The sequence below is a fragment of the Limulus polyphemus genome, unplaced genomic scaffold (assembly GCF_000517525.1).
Source record: "Limulus polyphemus unplaced genomic scaffold, Limulus_polyphemus-2.1.2 Scaffold329, whole genome shotgun sequence".
Classification (NCBI taxonomy): Eukaryota; Metazoa; Arthropoda; class Merostomata; order Xiphosura; family Limulidae; genus Limulus; species Limulus polyphemus.
Window position 1 is genome coordinate 385,259 of NW_013665939.1, and position 15,769 is coordinate 401,027.

The following is a 15,769-nucleotide window of genomic DNA, read 5'->3' on the forward strand; positions in this document are numbered from 1 at the left end:
TAAAACAAGGCTGAAAGCTAAAACAGTAGTGGATAATGATTTATATTATGAAATAGAGAATATAACGTTCAGCAGAAGGAGAAAAGTCATTGATAAGTGTTTGTTTATTTTCAGTAATTATTTAAAAGAAATACCCATATAAATTTTCTTTGTATATATATATATATTTCTAACGCAGGAACTGAATAGCATAGATTTGTTGTGAGCTATTACACCTCTAAAACTTTCATTAGAAATACATTAAATTAGCATATTATTTTCTTGAAGTTGCGCTAAAAAACTATGAAGTTTATCATTATCTGTTGGTTATTTCCCCTTAAAATAGGGGGAAACATCATAAAGCAGAGACTTATTGTCAGTTAAAACATTGATACTACGGTTTTGTGCTTGAGTAAACATTTGACGATACATCTTACCTCAACGAGACAGTAAAATGTTTACATCACTGATAGAGAATGGCTTTATTTGACTCGAGTCAGCCACTTTAACCTTATGCTGTTAGTTAAATATTATATAACAAATGTTATCATAAGAAACTCCAAAACAAATGGGGATGATTAGTTATGTGTTGTTTCTTATATTGTATACAACGTTAGAAGAAATAGACTTATGGAGTTATTCAATTCCCATATTGTATTATTATTTATTTATTGAAAAAACTAATTCCGTATTAGAACCAACAATGAATATATAAGCTGGTAGTTATATTTTCGGTGTATAAGACTGAGACAAGACAAAGAAGAAAATAAGTTAATTTAAATGTTAATTGAAAAATAACTTTCGAAGATCATTTCTTTCCTCAATTTCCAGTTTGTCGTCAACATATTTGAAATACGAGACCAATTTTTATTTTCATTAGTATTCGTGCCCTAGGAACTTGGGAGACAGAATTTACACCGTGGATGAATAGTCGTCGAACCATGGAATATAAAAAAGTGACAAATCTCCCTTTGCAGGTTAGTCAGTGCTAATATCTAATTTTTGTTGCTTCTCATATCCATAGATCCGTAGGAACGTCTTTTCGAAAAAACAAAGGGTATAGAAGTTGAGTACGCTATATTAAAACTACTTTTGAGCCTCACAGCATCGTTACGATCCAAGTCGCCACGTCTGGTCATACCTTATCTGACGGTCGTGAATCTTGACAAAAGTCCAGCATCATAGTTTCCATTGCAAAAGGATCAATGGTACGGGTGTTATGTCCAAAGCACACCACTCCTAACTTCATGCTTTCTATAATCTATCTAGTGTAAGAGCAAAACGGTTTCCCAACTTCAATTTAACATTCTGATTACGCAAAATTCCATAGGCGCTTCGTGTGGAATAACATAAATAACAGTTTCATTCTCCAGCTGCTTGAGGTACGCAATGGTTGAACTAGGGATATAACTGGAAACCTTACCTTAGTGAACCCATTCCCTGTTGGCCTCGTTTCTAGACAGAGATCCTTCATCAGTATATTAGGTACTGTAGCTTGGGGCGGCACGTGGACGGATTTTGCCACTGACCTTTGTGTTTGTGGATTATCATCTGTTACAAGATGAGCACTTTGCTACCACAATTGAGGTACACGTTTCTTTCTGGATGGTTATGGTGCCAAACGTTAATCGATACTTCTTTCTTTTTCCAATTTCTTTAAGTACAAGAAACATCCCCATCTTGGAAATTCTAAACCTCCAATCTGAACACATCGTTAAGATCTGAGTTTATGAATATTTTTTGTCCGCAATGGCTGTAACATACCTTTTCTCAAAGCAATTAATTTTCGGTGGTATTGCATTATCTATGAAACGTCAAACGATGCCAATAAGTAGTTATGATGTATTCCGTTCCACCATGACTTTATATCGGCTGTGGTTGTCACGTGACTTGCATATTCAAAATCGTTTTAACATAACGTACTGTATATACATTTACTAGTACGTGTTATAACTGTCATCTGACATCACATGGTAACATGCAAAGTCCTGATAGTTCTTAAAAAACCGAAGAATACAGGAAAATGTTTGCACAAAAAGGCCTAAGGTTTCCAAATAAAATAATATAATGAAAGTTCGGATGCTTATTAGTGTTATCTTTGCATTTTCTGCTTGTTTTTATATTCTCAAGAATATATTCTTCGTTTTTCTTGTAGTATAAATTTCTTTCAGAGATGCACCATGGTCCCCAGAATACGTTGCTCTGATATTTGCAATCTCTATGTAAAACATTTACTTGTTTTCTTAACTCTGAAAAATATACTGTTCGTATTCCTTCGTTCTTCTAGTGATACATTTATAAAATAATTACTTGGTTCTTAATATAAAAAATGTATTTAAGTAAAAGAGAATTTATTGGACAATAATAGCTTTTTAAACACCATCAATAAAGGAATATTTTATATATATTTCTTCATAGGTTAATCTATCCAGAGATTCCGTTTTGGCTTGAAAGGTAATAATATAATTTAATGTTATAGCTATGTTTTTTTACGTACAAATAATTAGTACTGAAATAAGTGTATACATCAAAGTCAGTTTTCAATGTAACCGATTATGTGGTAAACGGGTGTGAAACTATAATCACAAAAAGTTGCATGCCTGGCATGGCCTGGTTGTTGGTGTGCTCGAATCGAAATCTGCAGATCGAGGGTTCGATTCCAGTCATTGAACATGCTCACCCTTTCAGCAAACAAACAACCAATAAAAATTTGTGCTAAAGACCTAATGTGTGTGAGGTCACAACTTCCGGTTGGAGGAGAGTGACGCCATATTGGATGTAGAGCAAGTTAAAAATCGAAATATATCGATAATTATCGACATTTCTTGAGATTACAGATGTTCATTCTGTGCAGCTACATATCACAATACAGATAACGGACTATCAGATACGTCGTCGTATCGATACCTGATCACAACTATGATAAATGTCGACAGAGTTGTAAGTGTTTGATCAACGCTATCAAACGATTACGTCTCAGATGTACTTTGAACATATGAAATTGAAAACTGAACTGTCACTTATTAATACGATATTTATTTTACTATATGCAATCTTACTCTTTATGTTTATAATCATGCACATTATGCATGTACTTGACAATATTAAATTGGTATTATTTATTTTGAATACATAATATAGGAATACATAAATTGTTTTACTTCTTTAGAAAGCTGTTATTATGTTTTATTCCAAATTTATCAATTTTATCATAACATCTACATACTATACTATACAATTTACGTCTATCACTAATTTGCTTTCTTTCTGTAATATGTAGTTCAGAAGTTATAAAATTTTCATATATATATATAAAGAATTTCACACGAAGACGGTTAAGTTTGAACTACCCATGTTGTAGGATACGCGTATCGTAATTACATAATGTTTGTGTAAAACATGTTACAGAATTTCACGTTGAAATAGTGTAATATAATAAGTAATCAGTTTCATGAGAACATCGTGTTGCGTTTCATATTAGTACTAAAAGTTTCAAATAACCCTGATAATAAATATCAAACTTTTTTATCACTTATGCATTTAACTCTCATCAGAGTATTGCACCCAAAACACATTAATGTTTTCGAACACCTTTTGAGACCCATGCATGCATGCACGATGGAAGTGTATTATGGAGCACGTGTTAAAATTTCATTGGATAGGAATTTTGGATAGGTCCTATTTTGGACCGTGGCAAATACCATTAGTGAATTTTCAACTAATAGGATATTGCAGTATACGTTTTAGAAACTAACTCTGGTTGAAGAATACATTGTAATTGTAGCAATACGAATATCTATAAATTAGCAGTGAAACTGTTGAAAAATACAACTCGACATAGGGAATTTTAACTTAGTTGTACTTTTCACCTCGAATATCAAATTCTTATAAAATGGGCTCCTTCACAATGTCACCCATAAAGTATTTATATGTATCCAACCCCTTTATAAGCCTATAAGGTCTTTCAAGTGTAAGCCGATGTCAAATTTATTAGACAATAATATAAACGTCTTGGTAATGTAAAACCTGTATATTTTCCCAGACACTTTTATGTCTTTCAACTCCTTCAACGTTGCTACAGGTAGCAAATGTAGGAGGATTATTTCCATCAAAGAACATTTATATCAGTAGCATGTCCGACATTCTTTGTTCAAATGTTTCAATATTTAATTTGTTTATATTTTTCTACAGTAATTATAGTTGTTCAGGGGCCACTACTGGCGTAATCATGCTATTCGTTTCTATCCAATACGGCGCCATAAACATGTACGAGCTTTTGTATAATTAATTTATATACTGAAGTGAGTAATGTACCTTGTTACGTCATTATAGTTACTTTTTTGTATTTATAAATCAGGTTCTATCGGACCAATAAAATTCAAGCCCTTATTTCATCACTCTTCATCTTATTGGTGGATTGCTTCTCTCACTAAAATATAAGAACTCCATTGTGATGATTCCATTCCATTTATCTGCTCCTCGTTAATCTGTGAACCTCGTGATTCCAGAACTTTCGTCACCCCAAGGTTGTTGTCACGCGACTTTCTTATTCACGTGGGTTGCCAACTTACGAAAAACAGTAAAACCCAAGAGGGTACGTTTTCCAGACAGTTGGGAAAGTATGTAACACTTGGATTTGTTATTTGAATAACTTTTGTCAGTGAAATTTAATTATATATTTAAATACCTTGAATGTTCTTATGATCCAGGGTCTAGCTCTTCTATCAACAAAAATGGACAGATAGATTCAAACTGAACAGTATATATGTATGTAATACGAGTTTTCAAAGTTTATGATTGGCTTAATTATAATAAGCAATAATAATAAAATTTATTTAATTTTATGTAAAGAACAAAACGATTAGTGTAAAAAAGATCAAATAATAGTGGTGATTATTTAGTAAATTAATCTCAAGTTTAAACTTCAACGGTCTGTTATTCAATTGACGTTAAAGAAGGTTGAAGATATGATGAAATAAAATAAAAATATAATTCTGCAAGCAGCGTTAGCTTCCCATAATTATAACACATTGCATAAAAAATTGTGAATAATATTTACTTCACACAGCCAAACTGACAAGAATTCAAATAAATGCCACGTATGAAATTTCGTATTTTAAAGGGCATATTGTGCCCACGTGGGTTAAACGGTCATGTGAAAGACCCCCTAAGTTTCAGATATAGTAGTCCCTAATTTTGAACTAATCACTAGAGAGAGAGAGAGAGCAACCAATCAACCACACCCATCGCCACAGGGGCTTAGGACCGACAAACGAGTTTGTCTATTACTATTATAGCACACCCACAGCTAAATGTTTAAAACTTGTTCAGCGTCGTAAACCTTAGATCTTTTCGATCCGCAACCCTGCACGCTAACCACTAGTCAACGCCTGGCTGACATATATAAAATACAATAAAATACTACGTTACTGAAACCAAAACTATAAGCACCTTACACACTTAATCTGCAATCCTAAAATAATATGTAAGCAATAATAACTTCATTATGCTGTAAAAAACAACTGATACAGCATGGTTATGTACTATCACAAATTACCACAACAGGCGTATTAACTAGTAGCAATTACTAGTTCATGAATTTGTATTAATTTCAATTATTACAGTAGCAATACGTATTACTAACAATAACTACAACATATTTATCTAGTGATAATAGCTACTATAAAATAATTAAAGCTGAATTATCAATTAGTAAAAAGTAAAATGTCGTACCGCCTGTTCTCTATCATTACGAAATCTAACAAATAAAGTCACGTGCGAAACCTAAGATGCTTCCTTGGGACAAATAACAGCATGAAACGCCATTAACGAGTGATTGGCAGACAAATTAGCTGGCAGGCATAACGAAACATGCTGTGAAAGTTAGTTCAATAATTATATTTCATCGAAAGTGTCACGAAACGGAATTTGCTTTTTTATCGTGTAATAGTTTAATAAATCCCTTTTATCGAAAATATAACGCTGAGGATGTTAGTTTAATCTATTTTTTTCATCTTATTTTTACTTTTTCTAATATTTAAAGGAACTTTATGAACATTTATGAAATATTTTTGTGCTCATAAACGATTATTATGAGACTAAATTTTGTGTATATGGCTATTAATTTTGTTCCTTTGTTTGTTCCTTCAGCCAAGTGTCGGGTGTAGCCTATTGATTAGTGTGCCAGACTGTGGATCTGTGAATCCATGATTTATGTCTCTTCGCCACAAAATCCTTTCAGTTAGGACCATGGGTGCGTTATATGTTTGATAGTCAAAAACCCATTATTCAAGTAGTGTATCCCAAGAGCTGGTAGCGTGTGTTGTTGATTAGCTGCATTCTCGCTTGTCTATCAGTTCAAAATTGGGGACTGCTAGACAGTCTTTGTGTAGCATTGCGTTAATATGTAAAACAAACAAACTCTTAGCCTCCTCGTGTCTTTAAACCGAACTACACCTCAGTTTAAAAGCTAATCAATAACTTTTGATTCCCAGAAATATTACCTTTCTCTGGCATTTAGATATATAATAAATTCTAATTAACCGTCAACAGTCATATTGAAATGAGATTCAAGAACTATTTTTGAACATTCCAAACTGCTTCTAGACTGTGAAAGGAAAACTGTGATGGTTAACCAAAGGAGTCCTTGAAGTTTGTTTTTCACGTTACCCTTCTCGTTCACAGCGTCTTTTTTCTTTTTTTTTTACACTTTATCTGCACTATAATTATGTTTGGGTCTTACGGAAAAAATAAGTATGCTGAAAGGTATTCATCAGATTAATATTTCCATTGCCTGTCCTGCGGTAATAGCACACGGTCAAACAACCCACAGAAACGAAGTAAACAGGTTGTTGTGGTAGTGTTTAATTATAGATATATATAACAAAATAAGAACGTTGATAATCGTCAGCTTTTGGAAAATATACTTTCCTCGTTCAGAGGTGAATTATGAAAGACGAAAGGTTGCCTTTCAAGATAGTGTGCTAGGGCTATCAGGTTTCTCACCTCTGACTTGTCCAGTTTTTAAATCTTTATGTGATTTCTTAATATCATGAACGAACGAATGTGTATATTGTTCACATTACGATGGTTTTAGTTTTTATGTAACTTGGGGCTTGGCGTTGCTTAATGCTTAACGTGCCGAGCTAAACATATTCAGTATGCTGCTGAACATGCTCCAAACTTTAGGCTCAGGTGTTATAAGTGTGGCAGTAAATTCCGGTATTCTGTAAAGTGCAGCCGCAAAGATGACAAGTGCTATTGACTGTTTGTTTTTCATCTCATAAGCAGCTCTAAATTAAGTATGAACACTGGAATCTCTCACTGTTTAGCGTATCTGCTACTAAAGGTGGCGTTCTGGTTGAATATAATCGTGTGGGACGAAGGTAATACTTATTGTAACAAGTTGAATAAAATACAGTCGTTGTTTAGTATATATCACTAAACACACACAGAGGTGACACTTGGAATTTCAGAAGCAAAGACCTATCTCAATACTTTTATATAGTTAGTTCCTTTAATAACCGTATTTCAAACATTATAAACTCTACCAACTGCTCTGAAGTGACTTTTGTCGCTGCTGTTACTAAATGAGACTTGTAACATACAACCATGTCTGTGAATGCGTCCTGCTAATTTTCGTGGTGATTACAACCCAAGTAGGTGATATTTCACACTACATATTAATTCTTACGTCAGAACTAAATTTTAAAGAGAGGTTTCAGTTGTTTTTGCTGAAAGTTGATGTTAACTATTTCATTTATTGAAAAACTTTGATGCTCTGGATACGGTGCACCATTTACATACAAAAACACTAACTTATGATCAATCACGAAATTTGACGTAATGGTTTTTTTTTGTTTTACTTGGGTAATAAAAAGAAATATTTCATGATTTACCAGCTCAAACACTACATATTATTAGACAGCCGATAGATAACGCTACCATTTTGCGAAAGGGTGTTTTAAATTTCATTTTATATTACGCTGTTTCAGCTTTTTTTTTATTTCGATTGCAATTTAAGATGTAAACTATTAAACTAGATGTATTGTAAAATATTTATAAGTTATCTTTTCAATCAAAGCTTTATATATTATACCTGATGAGCTCTAGAATTGAGTGAAAGATCTCGTCACTGATGTACAAAAGACGAGTTGAAGATCAGATGCTATTGTATACTCCTCTTGTAGGAAACCAGTACTAAGTCAGCTAATAATGATGTGATTAAAATTATCACTGGTCATTTTCATGGTAAACATAGTATATCTTTAAAATGGAAAATAAATTCTGACTTGCTGTACCGGATGTAAGTATAGAGTGGAAGACTGCTGACAATCCTAATGAGTTCGTGTTGAATGTACGCAAGCATGCATTAAAACACCGACAAAGACAAAATACAAGCTTCGGAACAAGGTGTTTATAGATTAAAACTAAATTACTCCTTCTTTGGATACTTAATAATGGGGCCTTTAGTGATACACTGGTAGTTGATATTAATCCCTTGGCCATACTTAATAATGGGGCCTTTAGTGATACACTGGTAGTTGATATTCATCCCTTGACTATACTTAGTAATCGGACCTTTAACGATATATCGGTAGCTGATACTCGTTCCTTGGCCATATATATAGGAATGGAACCTTTAGTGATATACCAGTAGCTGATACTCATTCCTTGGCCAGACTTAATAATGGGACCTTTAACGATATATCGGTAGCTGATACTCATTCCTTGGTCATATATAAAAATGGAACCTTTAGCAATATACCAGTAGCTGATACTCATTCCTTGGCCATACTTAATAATGGGACCTTTAACGATATACCGGTAGTTGATACTCATTCGTTGGCCATACTTAGGAATGAAACCTTTAACGATATATCGGTACCTGATACTCATTCCTTGGCCATATATAGGAATGGAACCTTTATCTATATACCGGTAGCTGATACTCATTCCTTGGCCATACTTGGGAATGGGACCTTTTGTGATATACCGGTAGCTGATATTCATTCCTTGATCATACTTAGTAATGGCACCTTTAGTGATGTGTCGGCACTTTATATTCATTCTTTGGCCATACTTAGTAATGGGACCTTCAGTGAAATACCGGTAGTTAACATTTTTTTCCTTGCCCTAATCAGTGCAAAGTTTCACATTTGATAAATTGGTAACGAATAAAGATTTGCAACTTTTATGAATTTGATTTTTTTAAACATATTAGGAAGTTTTTAAATAAATGCAGCTAGACTGTGCCAACAAACTATATAGTAACTTACCAGATTAATGAAAATATCACAAATTTTACAAGTCAGTTTTACATGTTAACCTTTCTTACGTGTTTAAGATGTATAGGTAGAAATAGTGTTCCACAGGAATGTTTCATTTAAATTTACTCTGCTTTCCAGAACAAAAATAATCATAATTATTGACATCATACTGAGGTGTGAATATTTGTCTTATTCTGTTGTAATGTTACTATAAAATGAGTTATTATTTATCGAGTAAAAGTTCTCTAAATAATATAGAACTTCAACTCTTCTTCTCTATCTAAATGGTTTTAACTGTTTTATAAAGATTTCTATAACTTTAAGCTTACCTGATTCATATAGTTTTATCTTCCTTCGAAAGACGTTTCATCGTTTCTATTTGTTTTTCTCTTCCGCCGCTAAGTAGTTACATATATCGTTTGCCCTTGGCCCGTTGCTCTATATTCATAAAGGTTTAGTCGTAATTTCTATGACACAATTCTCACCTAACATCGGCCATGGACACTGCCCTACTTAGGGTGCACTAGCTGGGTTGCGTGTCGTTATTTCACTCAGTTGAGAACGTATAAATACTTATATAACCAGAAGAAACAAAACTAACCCGTCTGATCAACTGTTTTCATGCTGCATATCGGGTAAGCTCATTAAGTTTTTATTTCATTCGTATTTTAGGCAACATATACGTTATTTAGTTGGAGTAATGGTCTACAACTTTTATTCTCTATAAATTACTTTCTTTCGTTACATAAGCCTATTTCAGTTTGGTGTTACAGTGGCGCCTCCTGGTTTGCTCCAATCATGTTTTTATTCAGAACAAAATTGTAAGTCTTTCTAATGACATATACTTAATAGTAATTTTGACTCTAGAATATACTTCACAATACTTCACATTTACACATTGTTTGAATAATATTGTTTTAAGGTAACCTTCGAATCAAATAATTCAAATATGTAAATTACAAAGGCTTGCGATGATTTTATTGTCTTGAAATTGTTACAAGTTCTACAGTAACTCCTCTATACTAATTCCGAAAATAATATCCATTTTTCTCCATCACGTATAAATTTGTCACAAAATGTGATAACGCAATACATAAAAGAAAGAACACAACACGTAGTTTTGAGTCTAAAAGACGTAGATTTCACACAAAAAAATCAGGATGAATGAGGATTTATATTCATTTAACATCAATTTCTTCAGTTTGTTTGTATTTTTTTTTAACAAACATAATAATAATAAATGTTCATTTTGGTAAACGAAATAATAATAATTTGATCTAAGTAAGAGTTTTTTTCTTCTTCTCGATTTGTGAAAATTCCTTACGTGATAGGAAAAAAATTAATATTATTTTCAAAATCTACGTAGCTGAATTATGAAAAAATCCGTTATTAAAATCAAAACAACTTTTTTGAATCCACTATGATCACTTTAAGCCACACACATTTTATTGTTCTAAAATTTCAGTTTTCTTCTTCTACTTAAAATTGAAACCTTAGCTTTACGCATGATCAAAATGTTTTCATTATTAATCTGTTTATGTTCATGCTAGAGAAGCTTAGAACCGGCCAAGTAAAAGGTGTCCTTCATCCAATTGCGATGTCTCATCGCAAACATTTGTTAATGTGCAACCCAGGTAACGTTGTACCTTCCCTAATTTCAAACCAGTTGACAGAGACCATTTTTACTTTATGCATTGCATTATTATTATTAATTTATGTATCGCGTTTTTATTATAATTATTTCTATTTTCCACATCAGACGTCCAATGCATATAAGATTATTTTAATATCACTTATGTTAATATTTGGGGGAGGAGTGGCAACATGCTCTTTAATATTCTCCTCAAGGCTTTTTTTAGTTATAATGCCCAATTGAATTTGATTTGTCCGCCGGTGGGACAACGGTAAGTTTACGGACTTACAACGCTAAAATCCGGGGTTCGATACTCCACGGCGGACACAGTAGACAGCCTAATGTGACTTTGTCCTAAAACAAAACAGGCAAAAACAATTTTTTTTAAGTATCATCTGTCCTTCCCACATAATTTTGCACTCGCTGCACTTCGATACTTCCACCCTCATTCCTCCAGTAAACATTAGCCATTAAACTTGTAAGTGTGTAAAACATATTCTTTATTCAAATAACAAAACCGACATTTATACATTTTGATACTCATCTTAATTATTTAATAATAATTAGACGACATGTGAAACCTCTATAGGCAAACTATGAAAATTCGTGGAAATTAATATTATTTTCATAGCACATTTGTCATATTTCGAGGATTGCTGTTCATTAGCTAGGTTTCTGTTGAGTTTTTTGATTAAATTATTGAAAACCGACAAGTAATAGCTATTTTGATATTTACTTTGTTTGAGATTTAAATGTATTATTCATTTTTTATCATCAACAGATGACGCTAAAACAAAATTACTACCTCGTCGCTTATGCCACTCTGGCAATATTGATGTTGCTCCTAGCAACAGTAACCGAAACCAAATCTATTCAAAAACGAAGTTTTGCTCAGCTGGGATGTATGGGAAATTTTGACAAAGCCATTTTCGCCCGGTTGGTACGTACCTGTGAGGAGTGTTACAATGTTTACCGAGATCCCTTCATACATCAGGAATGCAGGTAAGTAAAAAACAAAACAAAAAAAAGCAATTTCAATATTCCTTTTTGGCCTGTTATATGAGTTCAATAGAGAAAACGAGTTTTGTGATTTATAACACTTTGGTAAAATTATTGTCTTACCTGTAATTTACTTCTCATGGGATTTTTGTTGTTGTCAGAATTAACAGAAATATTTCTCTCAATATCACGTCACATCTGATTTTAATGAAAATATTTTATCCATTTTCAAAACATTTTCCTGTTATCATCCATCAAGTTTAAGCATCACTACGTTCTGATTCATCAGGTTTTAATACAAATATTAATGTGTTTTATATTTCAGATTGAATTATGTTGTTATTTGTAATCTGATTCATCAGGTTTTATATATTATATTTCAGATTGAACTCTGTTGTTATTTGTCCAAATGAAAATATGGCTGTATTGCAGTCCTTAAAAACAAGAGAGCTCTTCAGTTACAACTGTAAAATCTAAGGCAGTAATAACTAGCTTCGTTTTCTAATTAAAACATCATTGCTTATGATCCATATTTAATACAATACAAATGTGTGTATATCATATGATATCTTTTGCTTAAAAAATGATAACAATAAGCAGACAATATACACGTAGAATATCTTATGTGTAAAATGCCCCCCATCATGACTAAGCGGGAAATGTGGCTTAAAACACTAAAAATCAGGGCTCGATACCCGCAGAATGTCTCAGTACGGGTATCCATTGGGTAGTTTTTTGGCGTTTGAACACAAACAAATATTTAAAATGTACCATAAAAACAACTGATTTTAGATTAAATGATAAAAATATAATGAAACATGTACAAATGTATATAGCTACCTGACTTCCATCTTATTCGTTATCAATATAAAAAAAACATAACATGCACGGGAAGTTCAGTCCCGGAATGGCCAGGTGGTTGGGGCGCTTGACTCATAATCTGAGGGTCGCGGGTTCGAATCCTCGTCCCACCAAACATGCTCACCCTTTTAGTCGTAGTGGCGTTATAATGTGACGATCAATCCCACTATTCTTTAGTAAAAGAGTAGCCCAAGAGTTGGCGGTGGGTGATGATGACTAGCTGTCTTCCCTCTAGTCTCTCACTGCTAAATTAGGAACATCTAGCGCAGATAGCACTCGTGTAGCTTTGCGCGAAATTCATAACAATAACTGTTCAAGAGCCTCTACATACTGACAGGTTAAAATAATCTTTCTTCCATTCTAGGTCTAACTGCTTCAAGAACAGTATGTTTAACGATTGTTTGAAGGTTTTGCTCATGCAATCTGAGAAGGAGAATATGATCAAGATGGTTGACGTTTTGTATGGGAAGTGAACACCAAGGCTAATTGTTTCCCTGATGTTCTAACCGAACTCAGTCATTTACCGTAAGAAGTTTACTCGATATAGAGGAATTATAGATGTAATGCACGTTTTACCTCACTAGTGAAAACATGTTTGTTATTATTTAACCTATAAACTCCAGTTTAGACTGAGAGATTAGGGTTTGTTGATCTTGAATATTTTGGTAAAAGGTTTTGTGTTTTTCTTAACGTATATATATATATATATATATATAGGCTCAGGGTTTAGCAATCTGTACGCAAAATGTCATCATTTTCCACTGTTCGCACTTATGTAAAAATAACTTATATAACACGCGTTGTAATCTATACAATATTTATCTATGTGTATTTTTAAATGTGTACATATATTGAAGTATTTCGTTTTTAGATTGAAATAAAATTTTATGTTGAGTTTCAGCAATGCATTTGTTTCTGTTCATTTTTTAGTTGTGTATTTAACAAAATTCTTGATTAAAATCATATTCACTTACTTACCTTTCCTAAGACAAACCTAGATATATATAAAATAAACCTAAAGTTTAACCTAGATGCAAGACTATCTTGCAAATAACGTTCCATATTAGCATCGCATTTACTTTAATGCACAAAGAAACTTTAATATATAATGAAAAAAGTTGGTATCTTAGTTACATTTTTAAAAACTTGTTCTTAAAGGTTATGTATCTTTTGTCGATGTTAGGACAAGTTTACAAAAAAAAATAGACTCGGAAGGATTCACACGTAACGTTCATTCGATTTCAATGAAATAATATTTAGAAAAAATCAATATAGTTTTTATACTTAAAGTGATAATGCTTACATCTATTTCAATTTTTAGCGAAGAAAAATAAATAAATTAGCATGTTCTGGTTGCTTGACTTTGAAAGCACTACAGTGTTAAACGCGTAACTAAATGGAAATACTCATATTAGAGATCTCAACTTATACGTTTTTCTATATTTTTCCAAATTGCCATCCAAAATGTCAATAAAATTTCTGAGAACATTCAATTTGTTTGAAAGTATGGCAGGAAATCGGTACTTTCGACAGCTTAATTACAACTCTGTTATGCCTTAAGATGTTTTATATACGATTTTGGCTGAAAAAGAAACACAAACAAGTTTATTTCTACGTGATCTTGTAGTCTAAATGTTAATACGTGTCATTAAAACAGATCACTTAAGTTTCCAAAAATGTGGGGCGCAAATGATCTTTTTTTTGGGGAGGGGGAATGGTAGAATCAGTAGTGCGATAATGAATAATTAATCATTTTAATATGTTTTTTATTAATGAAAATAATAAATGATTATAGAAACACATATGGCATTTTAATGTGTATCCGTATATTATATCTCGTCACTTAACTCACTCTTTCACTCATTTAAAAGAAAAGACGGGGGGGGGGAGTGAGCGCAAGGAACCATATTTATTAAAGAGGGACGTGGATGACAAAAGTTTGGGAAATGCTACCCCAAAGAAAAAAAAGTTTGTATTTTAAGTAGGATCTACTGACATTATGTTAAAATAAATTATCAAATTAATAAACTTAAACCGAGATGTACGACGTTCTTTAAGAGTTCTGTTTAAATTTGACTTAAACATGGATCATCCACCTACCCTAACACGTGCTTTTCCCTGGAACCTTTTATCGAGGTCTTGTTTAATCATGTGGTCTATTGAAGAAAAAGAACTAAAAACAACGTTACAACTGAACCATACAATGTATAATTGTTTCATACGTTGCTGGTGCAAGAACATTTTCAGTTTAAGTTTACTATAAGTTACCTAGAGGAGAAAATATTATTGAACATTCTATGTGAATGGATTATACATTTTGCTGTATAAAAGACTGCGTTAATCCTAAAAGGCATTTTCAAAAGTCATATACTTTCCCCGTGACATTTGATAGCTCTAGGTGAGAAAACTGAGCTATAATAATTAATAGTTAACCTTTACTCCTAAGTTATTTGTGTGTTTCTTAGACATTTCCTCATTCCGTTTTACCATTATGACAAACAGTGCTGCAACTTAAACCCTTCTTTCCACTAATAAACAGTTTCCTTGTATTAATGAAATCGGAGAAATTCTTGGGAGAACTAATTTAAGCTCTAAAACACAGCTCAAGTTAAACATGAAAAACACGTTTCGACTTCTCACTCACTAAAACACAGGTCAAGTTAAACATGAATAACATGTTTCCACTTCTCACCCACTAAACCATAAGTCAAGTTAAACATGAAGAACATGTTTCCACTTCTAACCCACTAAACCATAAATCAAGTTAAACATGAAGAACACGTTTCCACTTCTCTCCCACTAAAACACAGGTCAAGTTAAACATGAAGAACATGTTTCCACTTCTCACCCACTAAACCATAAGTCAAGTGAAACATGAAGAACATGTTTCCACTTCTCACCCACTAAAACACAGGTCAAGTTAAACATGAAGAACATGTTTCCACTTCTCACCCACTAAAACACAAGTCAAGTTAAACATGAAGAACATGTTTCCACTTCTAATCCACTAAACCATAAATCAAGTTAA

General features: G+C 32.7%; 1 protein-coding gene across 1 annotated transcript; it reads left to right on the forward strand.

The window, feature by feature from the left end:
- Window positions 1-4,474: 4,474 nt before the first annotated feature.
- Window positions 4,475-13,317, forward strand: LOC111085320 (crustacean hyperglycemic hormone-like). The gene is made up of 3 exons (XM_022383356.1): window positions 4,475-4,573; window positions 11,663-11,883; window positions 13,106-13,317. The coding sequence occupies exons 2-3, from the start codon at window positions 11,663-11,665 to the stop codon at window positions 13,212-13,214; spliced, it is 330 nt and encodes a 109-aa protein (XP_022239064.1). The 5' UTR covers window positions 4,475-4,573; the 3' UTR covers window positions 13,215-13,317.
- The last annotated feature ends 2,452 nt before the right edge of the window (window positions 13,318-15,769 follow it).

Bases quoted from the DNA above. Each gene is read 5' to 3' on its own strand.
- LOC111085320 (XM_022383356.1), top strand. From the start codon at position 11,663: ATGACGCTAAAACAAAATTACTACCTCGTCGCTTATGCCACTCTGGCA. The intron at 11,884-13,105 runs GTAAGTAAAAAA...CTTCCATTCTAG, and splicing joins TTCATACATCAGGAATGCAG to GTCTAACTGCTTCAAGAACA.